Source organism: Mirounga leonina, unplaced genomic scaffold, assembly GCF_011800145.1.
Source record: "Mirounga leonina isolate KUSES-001 unplaced genomic scaffold, KU_Mleo_1.0 Mir_94, whole genome shotgun sequence".
Classification (NCBI taxonomy): domain Eukaryota; kingdom Metazoa; phylum Chordata; class Mammalia; order Carnivora; family Phocidae; genus Mirounga; species Mirounga leonina.
Genome location: NW_023270855.1, coordinates 52,232,665 through 52,244,948, shown reverse-complemented (window position 1 = coordinate 52,244,948; position 12,284 = coordinate 52,232,665). Strand labels below are relative to the sequence as shown.

The window sequence follows — 12,284 nt, the reverse complement described above, 5'->3', positions numbered from 1 at the left end:
AATCACTAAATTCTACCCCTGAAACTAATAATATAATATATGTTAACTAAATTGAACTTAAATTTAAAAAAATTTTTTAAAGATAGGTAATTAGGAATTCTAGACTCCATTCTGTAGTATTCCATTTTACTTCTGTTGTTATAAAATGAATTTTTTTTTTCAGTTTTTGGAGGTTTTTTTGTTTTTATTTAAATTCCAGTTAGTTAACATACAGTGTAATATTAGTTTCAGCTGTATAATTTAGTGATTCAACACTTTCTTTTTTTTTAAGATTTTATTTATTTATTTGACAGAGAGAGCAAAAGCAGGGGGAGCAGCAGAGAGAGAGGGAGAAGCAGGGAGCCCGATGTGGGGCTCAATCCCAGGACTCTGGGAGCATGACCTGAGCCAAAGGCAGATGCTTAACTGACTGAGCCACCCAGGCACCCTGGTTTTCCTCTCTTTTTCCACTATGATTGTTTGTTTTGTTTCTTAAATTCCACAAATGAGTGAAATCATATGGTATTTGTCCTTCTCTGGCTGACTTATTTTGCCTAAGATGGGTGGTTGGCATAAAAGACTCCATTTTTTCAGATTTCACTTATAAGTGAAAGGAGACCCAACACTTAGACACAATGACTGACTTCACAAATAACTTGAGTGAAAAGCATGGTCAATATTTTTGTTATATGGAGTGTGCCAGTTTGCTGCTAATTCATGTTGCTCTTGTCTCTTCCTTCATAGATATATCAGGTACATGGAAGCAGGAAACCGAACAGAAGTTTTAGAGTTCATCCTCCTTGGGGTCTCTGAGGATCCAGAATTACAGCCCTTCATATTTGGGCTGTTCCTGTCCATGTTCCTGGTCACTGTGCTCGGGAACCTGCTCATCATCCTGGCCATCTGCTCTGACCCCCACCTCCACACCCCCATGTACTTCTTCCTCTCCAACCTGTCCTTGGTTGACATCTGTTTCAGCACCACCATAGTGCCCAAGATGCTGGTGAACATCCATACAGAGAACAAAGCCATCTCCTATATGGACTGCCTCACGCAGGTCTATTTTTCCATGTTTTTTCCTATCCTGGACACTCTACTCCTGACTATAATGGCCTATGACCGGTTTGTGGCCATCTGCCGCCCCCTGCACTACATGGTCATCATGAACCCACGCCTCTGTGGCCTGCTGGTTCTTGTGACCTGGTTCGTTGGTGTCATGACATCTCTTCTTCACATCTCTCTGATGATGCATCTGAGCTTCTGCCGAGATCTTGAAATTCCACATTTCTTCTGTGAACTGACACAGATTCTCAAGTTGGCCTGCTCTGATACCTTCCTGAACAGCGCATTGATATACTTTATGACTGGTGTGCTGGGTGTTTTTCCCCTTGTTGGGATCCTTTTCTCCTACTCACAGATTGCTTCATCGATAAGGAAGATGCCTTCATTGGGGGGAAAGCAAAAAGCATTTTCCACCTATGGGTCTCACCTCTCAGTGGTTTCTTTATTTTATGGAACAAGTGTTGGGGTCTACTTCACTTCTGCAGTAACTCACTCCCCCCAGAAAGTCTCAGTGGCTTCAGTAATGTATACTGTGGTCACCCCCATGCTGAACCCCTTCATCTACAGCCTGAGGAACAAGGATGTGAAGGGGGCTCTGGGAAGGCTTCTCAGTAGAGCAACCTCTCGTCTGTGATGGATCTCTTGGCCCCAGGACTAAGAAGTTTTATGGATCCCAAAAGCAAAAATTTTGATTCTAAAGTTTACTCTTGAATCTTGTAAACCCTCTTTCACCTAATCCTGAAGGAGCTATGACTGCACTCCCCTAGTTTTTACACACTTTTAAACAACTAATTTCCACATAATTTATCTGATGATCTTTCTGCCTTATCTGTTGTCCAAAAAGTATGTCCTTGATCTTTCTTACTTCCTCACTGGTGAGTTCTAACTTGGATTTGGAGCATTTACTTTAGCCTTGTTATCTCAAATGTTGGTGGAGAATGCTTAAACTATTGATTGTTCACCTTAACTTATTTCTATGTGTTTTGTTGTAGGTTTGTGTTGTTCATGTGCATGTATTACCAACAGTGTTTTGGGGTTTTTTTACTGGATAAAATATGATTAAAATACATAATAAAATACAGTCAGTGTTTTAGTACTTATATGGTAAGCCTGTGCTAACTTCTTTCTACTGTCTTATGTAATCTTCCTCAATGGGAAGGATTACTGTCTCCATTTTATTTTATTTTTTTTTTAAGATTATATTTATTTATCTGACAGATAGAGAGACAGTGAGAGAGGGAACACAAGCAGGAGGAGTGGGAGAGGGAGAAGCAGGCTTCCCACTGAGCAGGGAGCCCGATGCGGGGCTCGATCCCATGACCCTGGGATCATGACCTGAGCCGAAGGCAGACGCTTAATGACTGAGCCACCCAGGCGCCCCTATTGTCTCCATTTTAGAGGTAAGGAAATTGAGAATCTAAGAGCTTAAAAATCTTCCCCAAAGTTGCTGAGGGAACAAGTGGCAAAACCAGGATTCAAATCCAGAACTCTGACCCTGAGTCCATATTCTAATAACAAGCTGCCCAGATTTTCACACGGATTTCAATGTGTGCAATTTGAATCGGGTATTTTATTGCTTGGTTGACAATATTTCTGGTTATCCTCTCCTATTGGATATCCAAAAGAATGGTATTTTCTTTCTCCCTTGAAGTTAAAGGTGGTAATATGTTTTGATGTGTCCGATAAAATATGAGTGGAAGTGATGGGTCCCTTCTAGACTAAAACAGTTGAAGAGCTGATACGTTATTCTTCATGTTCACTCTTCACTTGATACGGCTATTGAGGAATGAAGGCATCACAAGATCCAAAGAGTTTAGAAAGCTGACCAATATGTGGAGGACTGTCCTGGATGGTTGCCCAAGTTGGTAGATACTTTTCAAGAGAAAGAAATAAGATTTTTGTTTCATTAAATCAGTAATATTTCAGTTCTATTACACACTGTTGCTGTTTTCAACAATAGAGTCTAACCTACTCTGACTGTTACATATCCCAAAGCTGGAAATCCAAATTTGAGAATTTTTCTACTCTGATGATTTTTGCTGTCATGCTAAGAGTAAGTCTGAGATCTCCTTTTTCATTCCTTTGTGATCCTTCCAGTCTTTTTTGAGAACTTTAATTCAATTTCACATTAATACTTATACACACATATATATACACATATACATACATGTTAATTTATACATGGCCTACATCCTTGAAAGAGTAGAATTAATTTATTATTGTACCAGAAATGCTCTCTCTCTCTTTTTTTTAGAGAGAGTAGGGGGAGGGACAGAGGGAGAGAGAAAGAGACAACCTCAAGCAGGCTCCATGCCTAGCACATTAGCCCAATGAGGGACTCGATCTCACAACTGAAAATCATGACCTGAGCTGAAATCAAGAGTCAGACACTTAACTGACTGAGCCACACAGGCGCCCCCAGAAATGCTCTTTAAATAGAAGGTAAGTTCCTCTGAAGAAGTAATCCTTTCTACAGTAGCCTTGGAGTCCTGTATAACTTGATAAGACTGGCACTAACCACTTACAGGACTGTAGGAGGTATCACATTGTCTAACTGGACCGCTTAAGAATATTAGTCTAGTTCCCAAAATAGTAAATCGAATAGGGTTTTTTTGTTTTTGTTTTTTTTTAAAGATTTTATTTATTTATTTGAGAGAGAGAGAATGAGAGACAGAGAGCATGAGAGGGAGGAGAGTCAGAGGGAGAAGCAGACTCCCTGCCGAGCAGGGAGCCCGATGCGGGACTCGATCCCTGGACTCCAGGATCATGACCTGAGCCGGAGGCAGTCGCTTAACTAACTGAGCCACCCAGGCGCCCTCGAATAGAGTTTTTAACATACAAAATCTCATTCCTTTAGTGTCATAATTCACAATCTCCTTCCAGAATGATATGTGATATCTCTGATATGACACGATATAGATTGTGATTTTGTATCATATTGTTAATATTTTTGTCTATGTATTGTAACAAACAAATTTTTCAACAGTTCTTTCCTATAGTTCAAATTTATATTTTTATTTTTAAAATTTACTCTACCAGTGATGTATTTCTGTTCAGTGGGATGTAGAGATCTACTCTTTCCAAATGAAAAACAACTTTGTTCTCCCACTTTATACTAGTCCTTCCTTTCCCACTGACTTATAAAGACACCTTTTAATTTTCAAATTCTCAAACCACATTTTCTACCTATTCTGAGGTCAGGCATCTGGTCCAATTACAGCTCTGCCATTTGCAAGTTGGTCAGCTTCTCTCTACTTCTGTTACTCATCTCTGAAATAGAAACGATAGGGGCGCCTGGGTGGCTCAGTCTTTAAGCGTCTGCCTTCGGCTCAGATCATGATCCCAGGGTCCTGGGATCAAGTCGCGCGTCGGGCTCTCTGCTCAGCGGGAAGCCTGCTTCTCCCTCTCCCACTCCCCCTGCTTGTGTTCCCTCTCTCACTGTGTCTCTCTCTGTCAAATAAATAAATAAAATCTTAAAAAAATAAAAATAAAAACGATAACACATGTCAGGGGGTGCTGTTCATATTAAATGAATAATGATAAAGACTATGGGGTTTACTATTGGTTTTGTTAGTAGGTTTTACCGACATCGTTATGTGTTTGTTTTTTTTTTAAGATTTTATTTATTCATTTGAGACACAGAGATACAGAGAGAGAGAGAGCATGAGCAGGGGGAGAGGGAGAAGCAGGCTCCCCACTGAGCCAGGAGCCCGATGCGGGGCTCAATCCCAGGACCCTGGGATCATGACCTGAGCTGAAGGCAGACGCTTAACCATCTGAGCCACCCAGGCGCCCCCGGTTATGTGTTTTTATATTCATACTTGATAGGGCAAGTCTTTGACTTAGGGTACCATCAAACACTTAGCAGGCCTTTTACAATCGCTATTTAAGTATTTTGATTGGCAAAGAACATGTAGCTCAGACTCCAATGGGATATTTTTTAGAGGGAATCCTGAACTATGAGATCATACCTAGGGAGAGAAGAACTCCTACTGTGAGGAAAAACATGATTGCCTTCAAATTTCTCACATTGGAATAGAATTGTCAAGCACAGTTTCCATTTTATTATGGTTTTCTCTCTCCCAACTAGCTAACCTGTTTAGAAATAAAATAACAAGGGGCACCTGGCTGGCTCAGTCGGTGGAGCATGAAATTCTTGATCTCTGGGTTATAAGTTCAAGTCCCACATTGGGTGCGGAGATTGCTTAAAAATAAAATCTTTTTTAAAAAGTAAGTAAAAAAGGAACACTTATTTAATTAGGATCTTTGAGATTTCAACCTTGGATGTCCCTGAAAGGATAGATGCTTCTTGTCTGCCCCTTTGCTCCCAGCTCACTGACCAGGACAATAAGGATAATATCGTTGTCCTGCTGACCCCAGGGCTGCTTGGATCCCATAACAAACACTATTTCTGGAGTGTACCTACCATCAGTACAACCATGTTCTTCTTCCCCACTGTAATCTGGGTGATCCATTTGGGCTCCCAAAGGAAGGAGGAGTGTCTAACGCGTACATGTATGATTTTGCTAGCAGTAACTCCAGGAACAAGAACATAGTGGCTAAAAGAGTCTAGTTGAAAATCCCTAGGGATTTTATTTATTTTTATTATTTTTTAAGATTTTTAAAAATTTACTTATTTGAGAGAAACACAGCGAGAGAGGGAACACAAGCAGGTGAAGGGGGGGAGGGAGAAGCAGGCTCCCCGCTGAGCAGGGAGCCCGATGCGGGGCTCGATCCCAGGACCGCGGGATCATGACCTGAGCTGAAGGCAGACGCTTAACGACTGAGCCACCCAGGTGCCCTGAAAATCCCTAGAGATTTTAGATTTGTGACCTTGGCTTTAGACTTTAGACTCTAGAGTGAATTAAATAATGATGATGATGATAGCAGACATGCTTATCTTATTTATAAATTTGATGATTCATGTATCCCATCAACTCCACCCCCTCCAATTATTAACCAAAATCTGAGTTTCATTTCCAAATTTTCAGGGAAGAAACTGGCCAGGTTGGACCAGACACTGCTCTCTGATCTGATTAGCTATTGTCAGGGGGTCGGACCACAGAGCAAAGTGGGGCCTGAGCACCACCAACATGCACAGGTCTGCTACAATATGAGAGAAATGTGGGGAAAAGCAGAATTATCCAAAAGACAAATTTCAGAAGAATGTTCAAACCATTGATGTGTTGTACTTCAAATGGACTGATTCTGAGCTGGACATCCAGAGGTTGATGGGACATTGGGATAGATCTGAAAGCAAAGGCTAGTCTGTGATAAAGATCAGAAAGAGGGACTAGATTATCCCCATAATGATACCTCTACAAGATAATGGCATCTGTAATCCTTCTTGATGAATGAATATTAGATTGCTAGTGAGAATGTTTGATTTTGTTTTCTTTGGGCATTAATATCATAAGAATATTTTTATATTTGGGGTTCCTGTTTGTTTTTGTTGTTGTTGTTGTTGTTGTTGTTATTTTAAAGTAGGCTCCATGCCCAGCGTTGAGCTTGAACTCACTACCCAGAGACCAAGGGTTGCATGGTCGGGGTGCCTGGGTGGCTCAGTCGGTTGAGCGTCTTGGTCCAGGTCATGATCGTAGGGTCCTGGGATCGAGCCCCAAATTGGGCTCCCTGATCAGCAGGGAGCCTGCTTTTCCCTCTCCCGCTCCCTCTGCTGCTCCCTCTGCTTGTGCTCTCTCTCAAGTAAATAAATAAAAATCTTAAAAAAAAAAAAAAAGGAGTTGTATGCTCTACCAACTGAGCCAGCCAGGCCCCCTTCCTGTTTGTTTTAATTAGCATTGCTTTGCCTGTTTCCTGGCAGAATTATCAGCTACATGGATGCAGGAAAACAAACAGGTATCTCAGAATTCTCTTCTTGGGACTCTCCTCTTCAGACTATTGTTGTCCATGTACCTGGTCACCATGCTTGGAAACCTACTTATCATTCTGGCCATCAGCTCTGACTATGACCTCCACACACCCATGTACTTCGTCCTCTTCCACCTATCTTCTTCCGATATTTGTTTCAATTCCACCATGGTTCCAAAAATGCTGGTGAACATTCAGAGAACAAAGCCATTACCTACTATGCAGGCTGCATCACCCAGATGTATTTTTTCATAGTGGTTGGGTATTTGGACAGTTTCCTCCAGACCCTAACAACCTATGATCCGTTTGTGGCCATCTGCCACCTCCTACCCACCACAGTCATTGTATGATCTATATTTAGCCAACTTTGGTCTGACAATACACAGTGAGTCTGTACAACATGGTAGGCACTCAAATATTTGTTAAATGAATGAAACCAAATTTGAACCACCTTTTTGAAATAAATGTGAACCAAGAGGTTTTAACCATAAACTCATAGAGGTAGGAAAGAACTTCATGTCATTCATTTCACTTCATAAGTTTTTTAAATGAGAGGATGGATTTCCTTGAGTAAGACTGAATTCCCAGTAATGGATCCATTGATACCAAGGACTTTGGGGGAAGATAGATGAATCATTCTGCAAGTACATTATAGAACTTAAACTATACTATAGTTCTCTCTGGGAACAAATGTGCCACTAATCTTTTTTTTTTTTTTTCATTTAAAAATTTTTTAAGTTTTTTTTTAAATTCCAGCGTAATTAACACAGTCTTATATTAATTTCAGGTCTATAATAGAATGATTCAACAATTCTATACATCACTCAGTGCTCATCATGATGACTGTACTCTTAATCCCCTTCACCTATTTGACCCATCCCCCACCTATCTCCCCTCTGGCAACCACCAGTTTGTTATCTATATTTAAGAGTCTGGGTTTTTTGTCTCTTTTTTTTTCTTTTTTTTTTTAATATTTTATTTATTTATTTGACAGAGAGAGAGCACAAGCAGGGGGAGCAGCAGGCAGAGGGAGAGGGAGAAGCAGGCTCCCTGCTGAGCAAGGAGCCTGATGTGGGGCTCAATCCCAGGACCCTGGGATCATGACCTGAGTTGAAGGCAGACGCTTAACTGACTGAGCCACCTAGCCGCCCCTCTTTTTTTTTCTTTATTTGTTTTGTTCCTTAAATTCCACATATGAGGGGCACCTGGGTGGCTCAGTCATTGGGCGTCTGCCTTTGGCTTGGGTCATGATCCCAGGGTCCTGGGATCAAGCCCCGCATCGGGCTCCCTGCTCAGCGGGAAGCCTGCTTCTCCCTCTCCCACTCCCCCTACTTGTGTTCCTACTCTTGCGATCTCTCTCTCTCTGTCAAATAAATAAATAAAATCTTTAAAAAAAAATCCACATATGAGTGAAATTATATGGTGTTTGTCTTTCTCTGCCTGACTTATTTTACTTAGCATTATACCCTCTAGATCCATCCATGTTGTTCTAAATGGCAATATTTCATTATTTTTTATGGTTCAGTAATAGAATTACCATATGATTCAGTAACTCCACTACTGGGTATTTACCCAAAGAATACAAAAACACTAATTCAAAAAGATATGTGCACCCTTATGTTTATTGCAGATTTATCTACAATAACCAAGATATGGAAGTAACCCAAGTGTCCATCAATAGATGAATGGACAAAGAAGATGGTGTCTATAAATACAATGGAATATTACTCGGCCATAAAAAAGAATGAAATTATGCCATTAGTCTTTGTAGCAGCCCTTCACATCCTCAATGGAAGCTCATTTCCCCATTAGTACTTGCTATGGATTGAAAGTTTCTGTCCCCTCAAAATTCATATATTGAAACCCTAACCCCCAAAGTGATATTAAGAGGTGGAGCCTTGGAAGGTAATTAGGATTAGATGGTCATAAAGATAAAGCCCTCATGAATGGAATTAATATTCTTATGAGAGTCACAAGAGAACTTACCTCTTCTCTCTGCCTTGTGTGGACACAATGAGAAGTCAGCCACAAAGCCTTTCACCAGAATTTGATTGTGCTGGTGCTCTACTCTCAGACTTCTAGCCTCCAGAACTGTGAGGAATATATTTTGTTGTTAAAGCCACCCCAGTTTATGATATTTTGTTATAGCAGTCCAAACTGACTATGACATTGTTCTTCAAGTAGATGAAAGAATTTGTATAATCCATCCATTTTATGATACAGCTTCCCAAATAACCAATATTCTCTCTATATACTCCAATTTGTCAACTTTCCTGTTTATTAAAATTGTTTTAAATAAGGCTTCCAGGGGCACCTGGGTGGCTCAGTCGTTAAGCATCTGCCTTCAGCTCAGGTCATGATCCCAGGATCCTGGGATTCAGCCCAGCATCAGGCTCCCAGCTCGGCAGGAAGTCTGCTCTTTCGTCTCCCACTCCCCCTACTTGTGTTCCTGCTCTCGTTATCTCTCTCTCTGTCAAATAAACAAAAAAAATCTTTAAAAAAAATAAGACTTCCATATTTTTTCTTCACAAATTGCATCTACTCCAGGTTTTCTCTACAGTAATTTTGTGATATTAGTAATTTGAGCCTTATTATCCTACTTTAAAATAATTATTTGTCTTATGAATAGGTTCAGGGTTCAAATTCAAAAGTTTTGAAAGTTTATTTTTTAAAAATTTTGAAAAGATAGACCATGCAAAACACCTACCTCATCCCTATATTTTTTTATTTTTTTAATATTTCATTTATTTATTTATTTATTTAAGAGAGAAAGCATGAGTGGGGAGGGAGGGGTGGAAGTAGAGAGAGAAGCAGTCTCCCTGGGATCTTGACCTGAGCCAAGGCAGACACTTAACTGCTTAACCAACTGAGCCACCCAAGCGCCCCCTATTAAGGAAGGGAGGAGAGAGGGAGGGGAAAAATTGAGTTTGTTGTTGGAAAGATTCAGTTTGATGTGCCTGTGAAATACCCCACAAATAATCTCCACTTGGCAGTGGCATGGGTTGATCTCATGTTTTGTTTTAATGGCCTTAGTAGGAAAGAATTGGGTTACAGAGGAGCAGGTCAGAAAGACAACATTATGCTTGGTTCAGCCTTACTCAGGATCCTTAATTTCTCAGTGTGGCTCCCACTTCCTAAAGACAGTTCTTCCCAACTCCTGACGCTCATGCATCACAAATAAACTCTCCTGGACACTGCACATTGCCGCAGATCAGTATCCAAACGGTGATCAGGTGGACAGTAAACTGGGGTTGGGTTGCCAACTTCTCCCTTCAGAATTATGGGCTTATTTTCCAGATTCAGGGAGTGCAATCTTCTGACAGCTCTCAGCCTTTTCCCTTTCTGAGAATTGCCCTCAGCTAAAGGAAGCTGACCTCACTTACCCAAGATCACACCACTCAAATCTCTTGCTATGGGAGCATAAATGCCTGACAGCCATCTGTACCCACCACTCTTTGCTCTGAAGATGCTGCTGGCTGCTCCCATCCACGGACTGAACACAGTAGGTTACCAGTGCATGCCCAATGCCATGCTCAAACAATGACATTCATGACCAGGGTCAATTAACTCTGCCAAGTTGGTAACTCTTTTTTTTTCTGCTCTAAGGGACCTCAAGTGCCAGGCAAGTGCATAGCTTGAAGTTCAATGGGACTTTTTCCATGTTTCTGGAAGTGCTACCCTTGTGGGTATCAAAACCTCTAAAGCTGCTGAGGCTAGAGTTGAGGAGACCTGAAGCAAATACTGCCCAATTGGCTCACTGGGCATGACATTAGACAGGGCTGCTATTAACAAGCCTTGATTTCTGGACCCATAAATCCTATACATCAGCAATACAGCACATTATGATTGTCATTGACTTAGATTGTACATGCATCCTATGAATTGTGTAGTCAGTATGTGTTGTGTATTTAAATGCCTGCAGTAAATATGATCACACTCTTTGAAATCAAACATGTTCCCTTATTTTCCATTAAACAAAAATTTTGTTACCTAACCATACTCCATGATTTCTTTATGCAATGTTCTACCTCTATCCTCACTTTCCCTGACAAACTTTATAGGTGGTATATATTGGCACCTCTATTTCCTCCATACTCACTCATCAACCCACTATATCTGGATTGGTTATGCCCCTACCCCTCACTTTAGAGGTAAAAAAGTGGAGCCCTCCCTAATATCAACAAAGGCCTCCATGTCACCAGCAAATGTCAAGGGATATTTTCAGTCTTCATTTGGTTAGTCCTTTCAACAGAACCAAAACTATTAACCACTCTGCTTTTCTTCAGAAAGAACCTCTTTGCTCCATGACACTGTAGACACCAAGTGATCTTTGAAATCTTCAAAGACTTTTCAAGGGATGAACATTATGGAACATTCACTCCTTGTTTTGGTTCTTGTAGGAGTTAAATATTCCTTAGGGGATACCTTGTCATTTAAGTCAAACCAAAGAGAGAAGAATTTCTCCTTGAAGAAAATACTTTCATCTTGGCCCACTGTTGTCTACACAGACATAGCATTGTCTGAAATTTTCCATTCTTTCATCTTTCTATCCCAAGGGAACTGAATTGTTCAGAGAGAGGAACATCAGTAGAACAATTTATTTAATGAGGAGCTTTAAGAACTCAACTTTTGAGATGATAATAACAGATCCCTGCTGCTCCTTCCTATAATTCTCTGTTGCCAGCCTAAAGGAAAACCCAAATGGGCTTCTCCAGGACAGACTGCAGAGAAGAGAAAGCTTCAGTCATAACCCTCAGAGACGGTAGGATCATTGCTTCCCAGTCAAGACTGAGGAATACGAGGGAAAGGGGTGAGAAAATGGGCACTGGGTTTTATTTGTAAAATAATGAAATAGTCCCATATTTAGTTAGTCAGCAAAGCTGAAGTCTCTGTAGTTTAAAGGTGCTTTACTTGCTACTTAAGTCAGTCTTTTCCAGCTCTTGCTAAGCTTCCTTATCTCTCTCAGAATCTAGAGCCTCTCTCCAGGAAGAGTTATTTTCCAGTGAGTCTCCTCCTTTTCTCTACTCTTTCCCATGAATTGTAAGCTCCTGTTCAATTGCCTGTCCCATCATTTATTCATTAACTACTCACTGAAGATCTATTAAGCACAAGGTATTAACTATTTTGTTCCTCGTGTGACTGAATTTTTCTATTATATTCCCTGTTTTTGCTGGCAGATATGACTTACTGATAGCACTTAATAGTTCTGTATTATTTTGTTTTCCTTTAGTGTCCACTATATATCTACAAATGATGTCATTATTTCTGGCTTTTGGTTAATTTCCTTTTCTCATCACTCTCTTTAAATGTTCATGAGAATGTTGAATGATTGAAGTTGGGATGGGCTGCTTGGTCTTTTCATGAATTTAACACAA

The 12,284-nt window shown here is 40.5% G+C and overlaps 1 protein-coding gene across 2 annotated transcripts; it reads left to right on the top strand.

Annotated features, from left to right (window-relative positions):
* The first annotated feature begins 736 nt into the window (after positions 1-736).
* On the top strand, positions 737-2,925 carry LOC118005454 (olfactory receptor 7D2). Of its 2 annotated transcripts, XM_034997390.1 has the most exons (2): positions 737-1,667; positions 2,775-2,925. In XM_034997390.1, the coding sequence occupies exons 1-2, from the start codon at positions 737-739 to the stop codon at positions 2,810-2,812; spliced, it is 969 nt and encodes a 322-aa protein (XP_034853281.1). In that variant the 3' UTR covers positions 2,813-2,925. The 2 variants fall into 2 exon arrangements, with proteins under 2 accessions (XP_034853281.1, XP_034853282.1); XM_034997391.1 differs by lacking the exon at positions 2,775-2,925 and having other exon boundaries at positions 737-1,814.
* The last annotated feature ends 9,359 nt before the right edge of the window (positions 2,926-12,284 follow it).

What these genes read in the sequence shown, in the direction of transcription:
- LOC118005454 (XM_034997390.1), top strand. Translation starts at nt 737, where the DNA reads ATGGAAGCAGGAAACCGAACAGAAGTTTTAGAGTTCATCCTCCTTGGG. An exon ending in TCTCAGTAGAGCAACCTCTC is followed by an intron (nt 1,668 to 2,774) that starts GTCTGTGATGGA and finishes AAACAGTTGAAG; the next exon opens with AGCTGATACGTTATTCTTCA.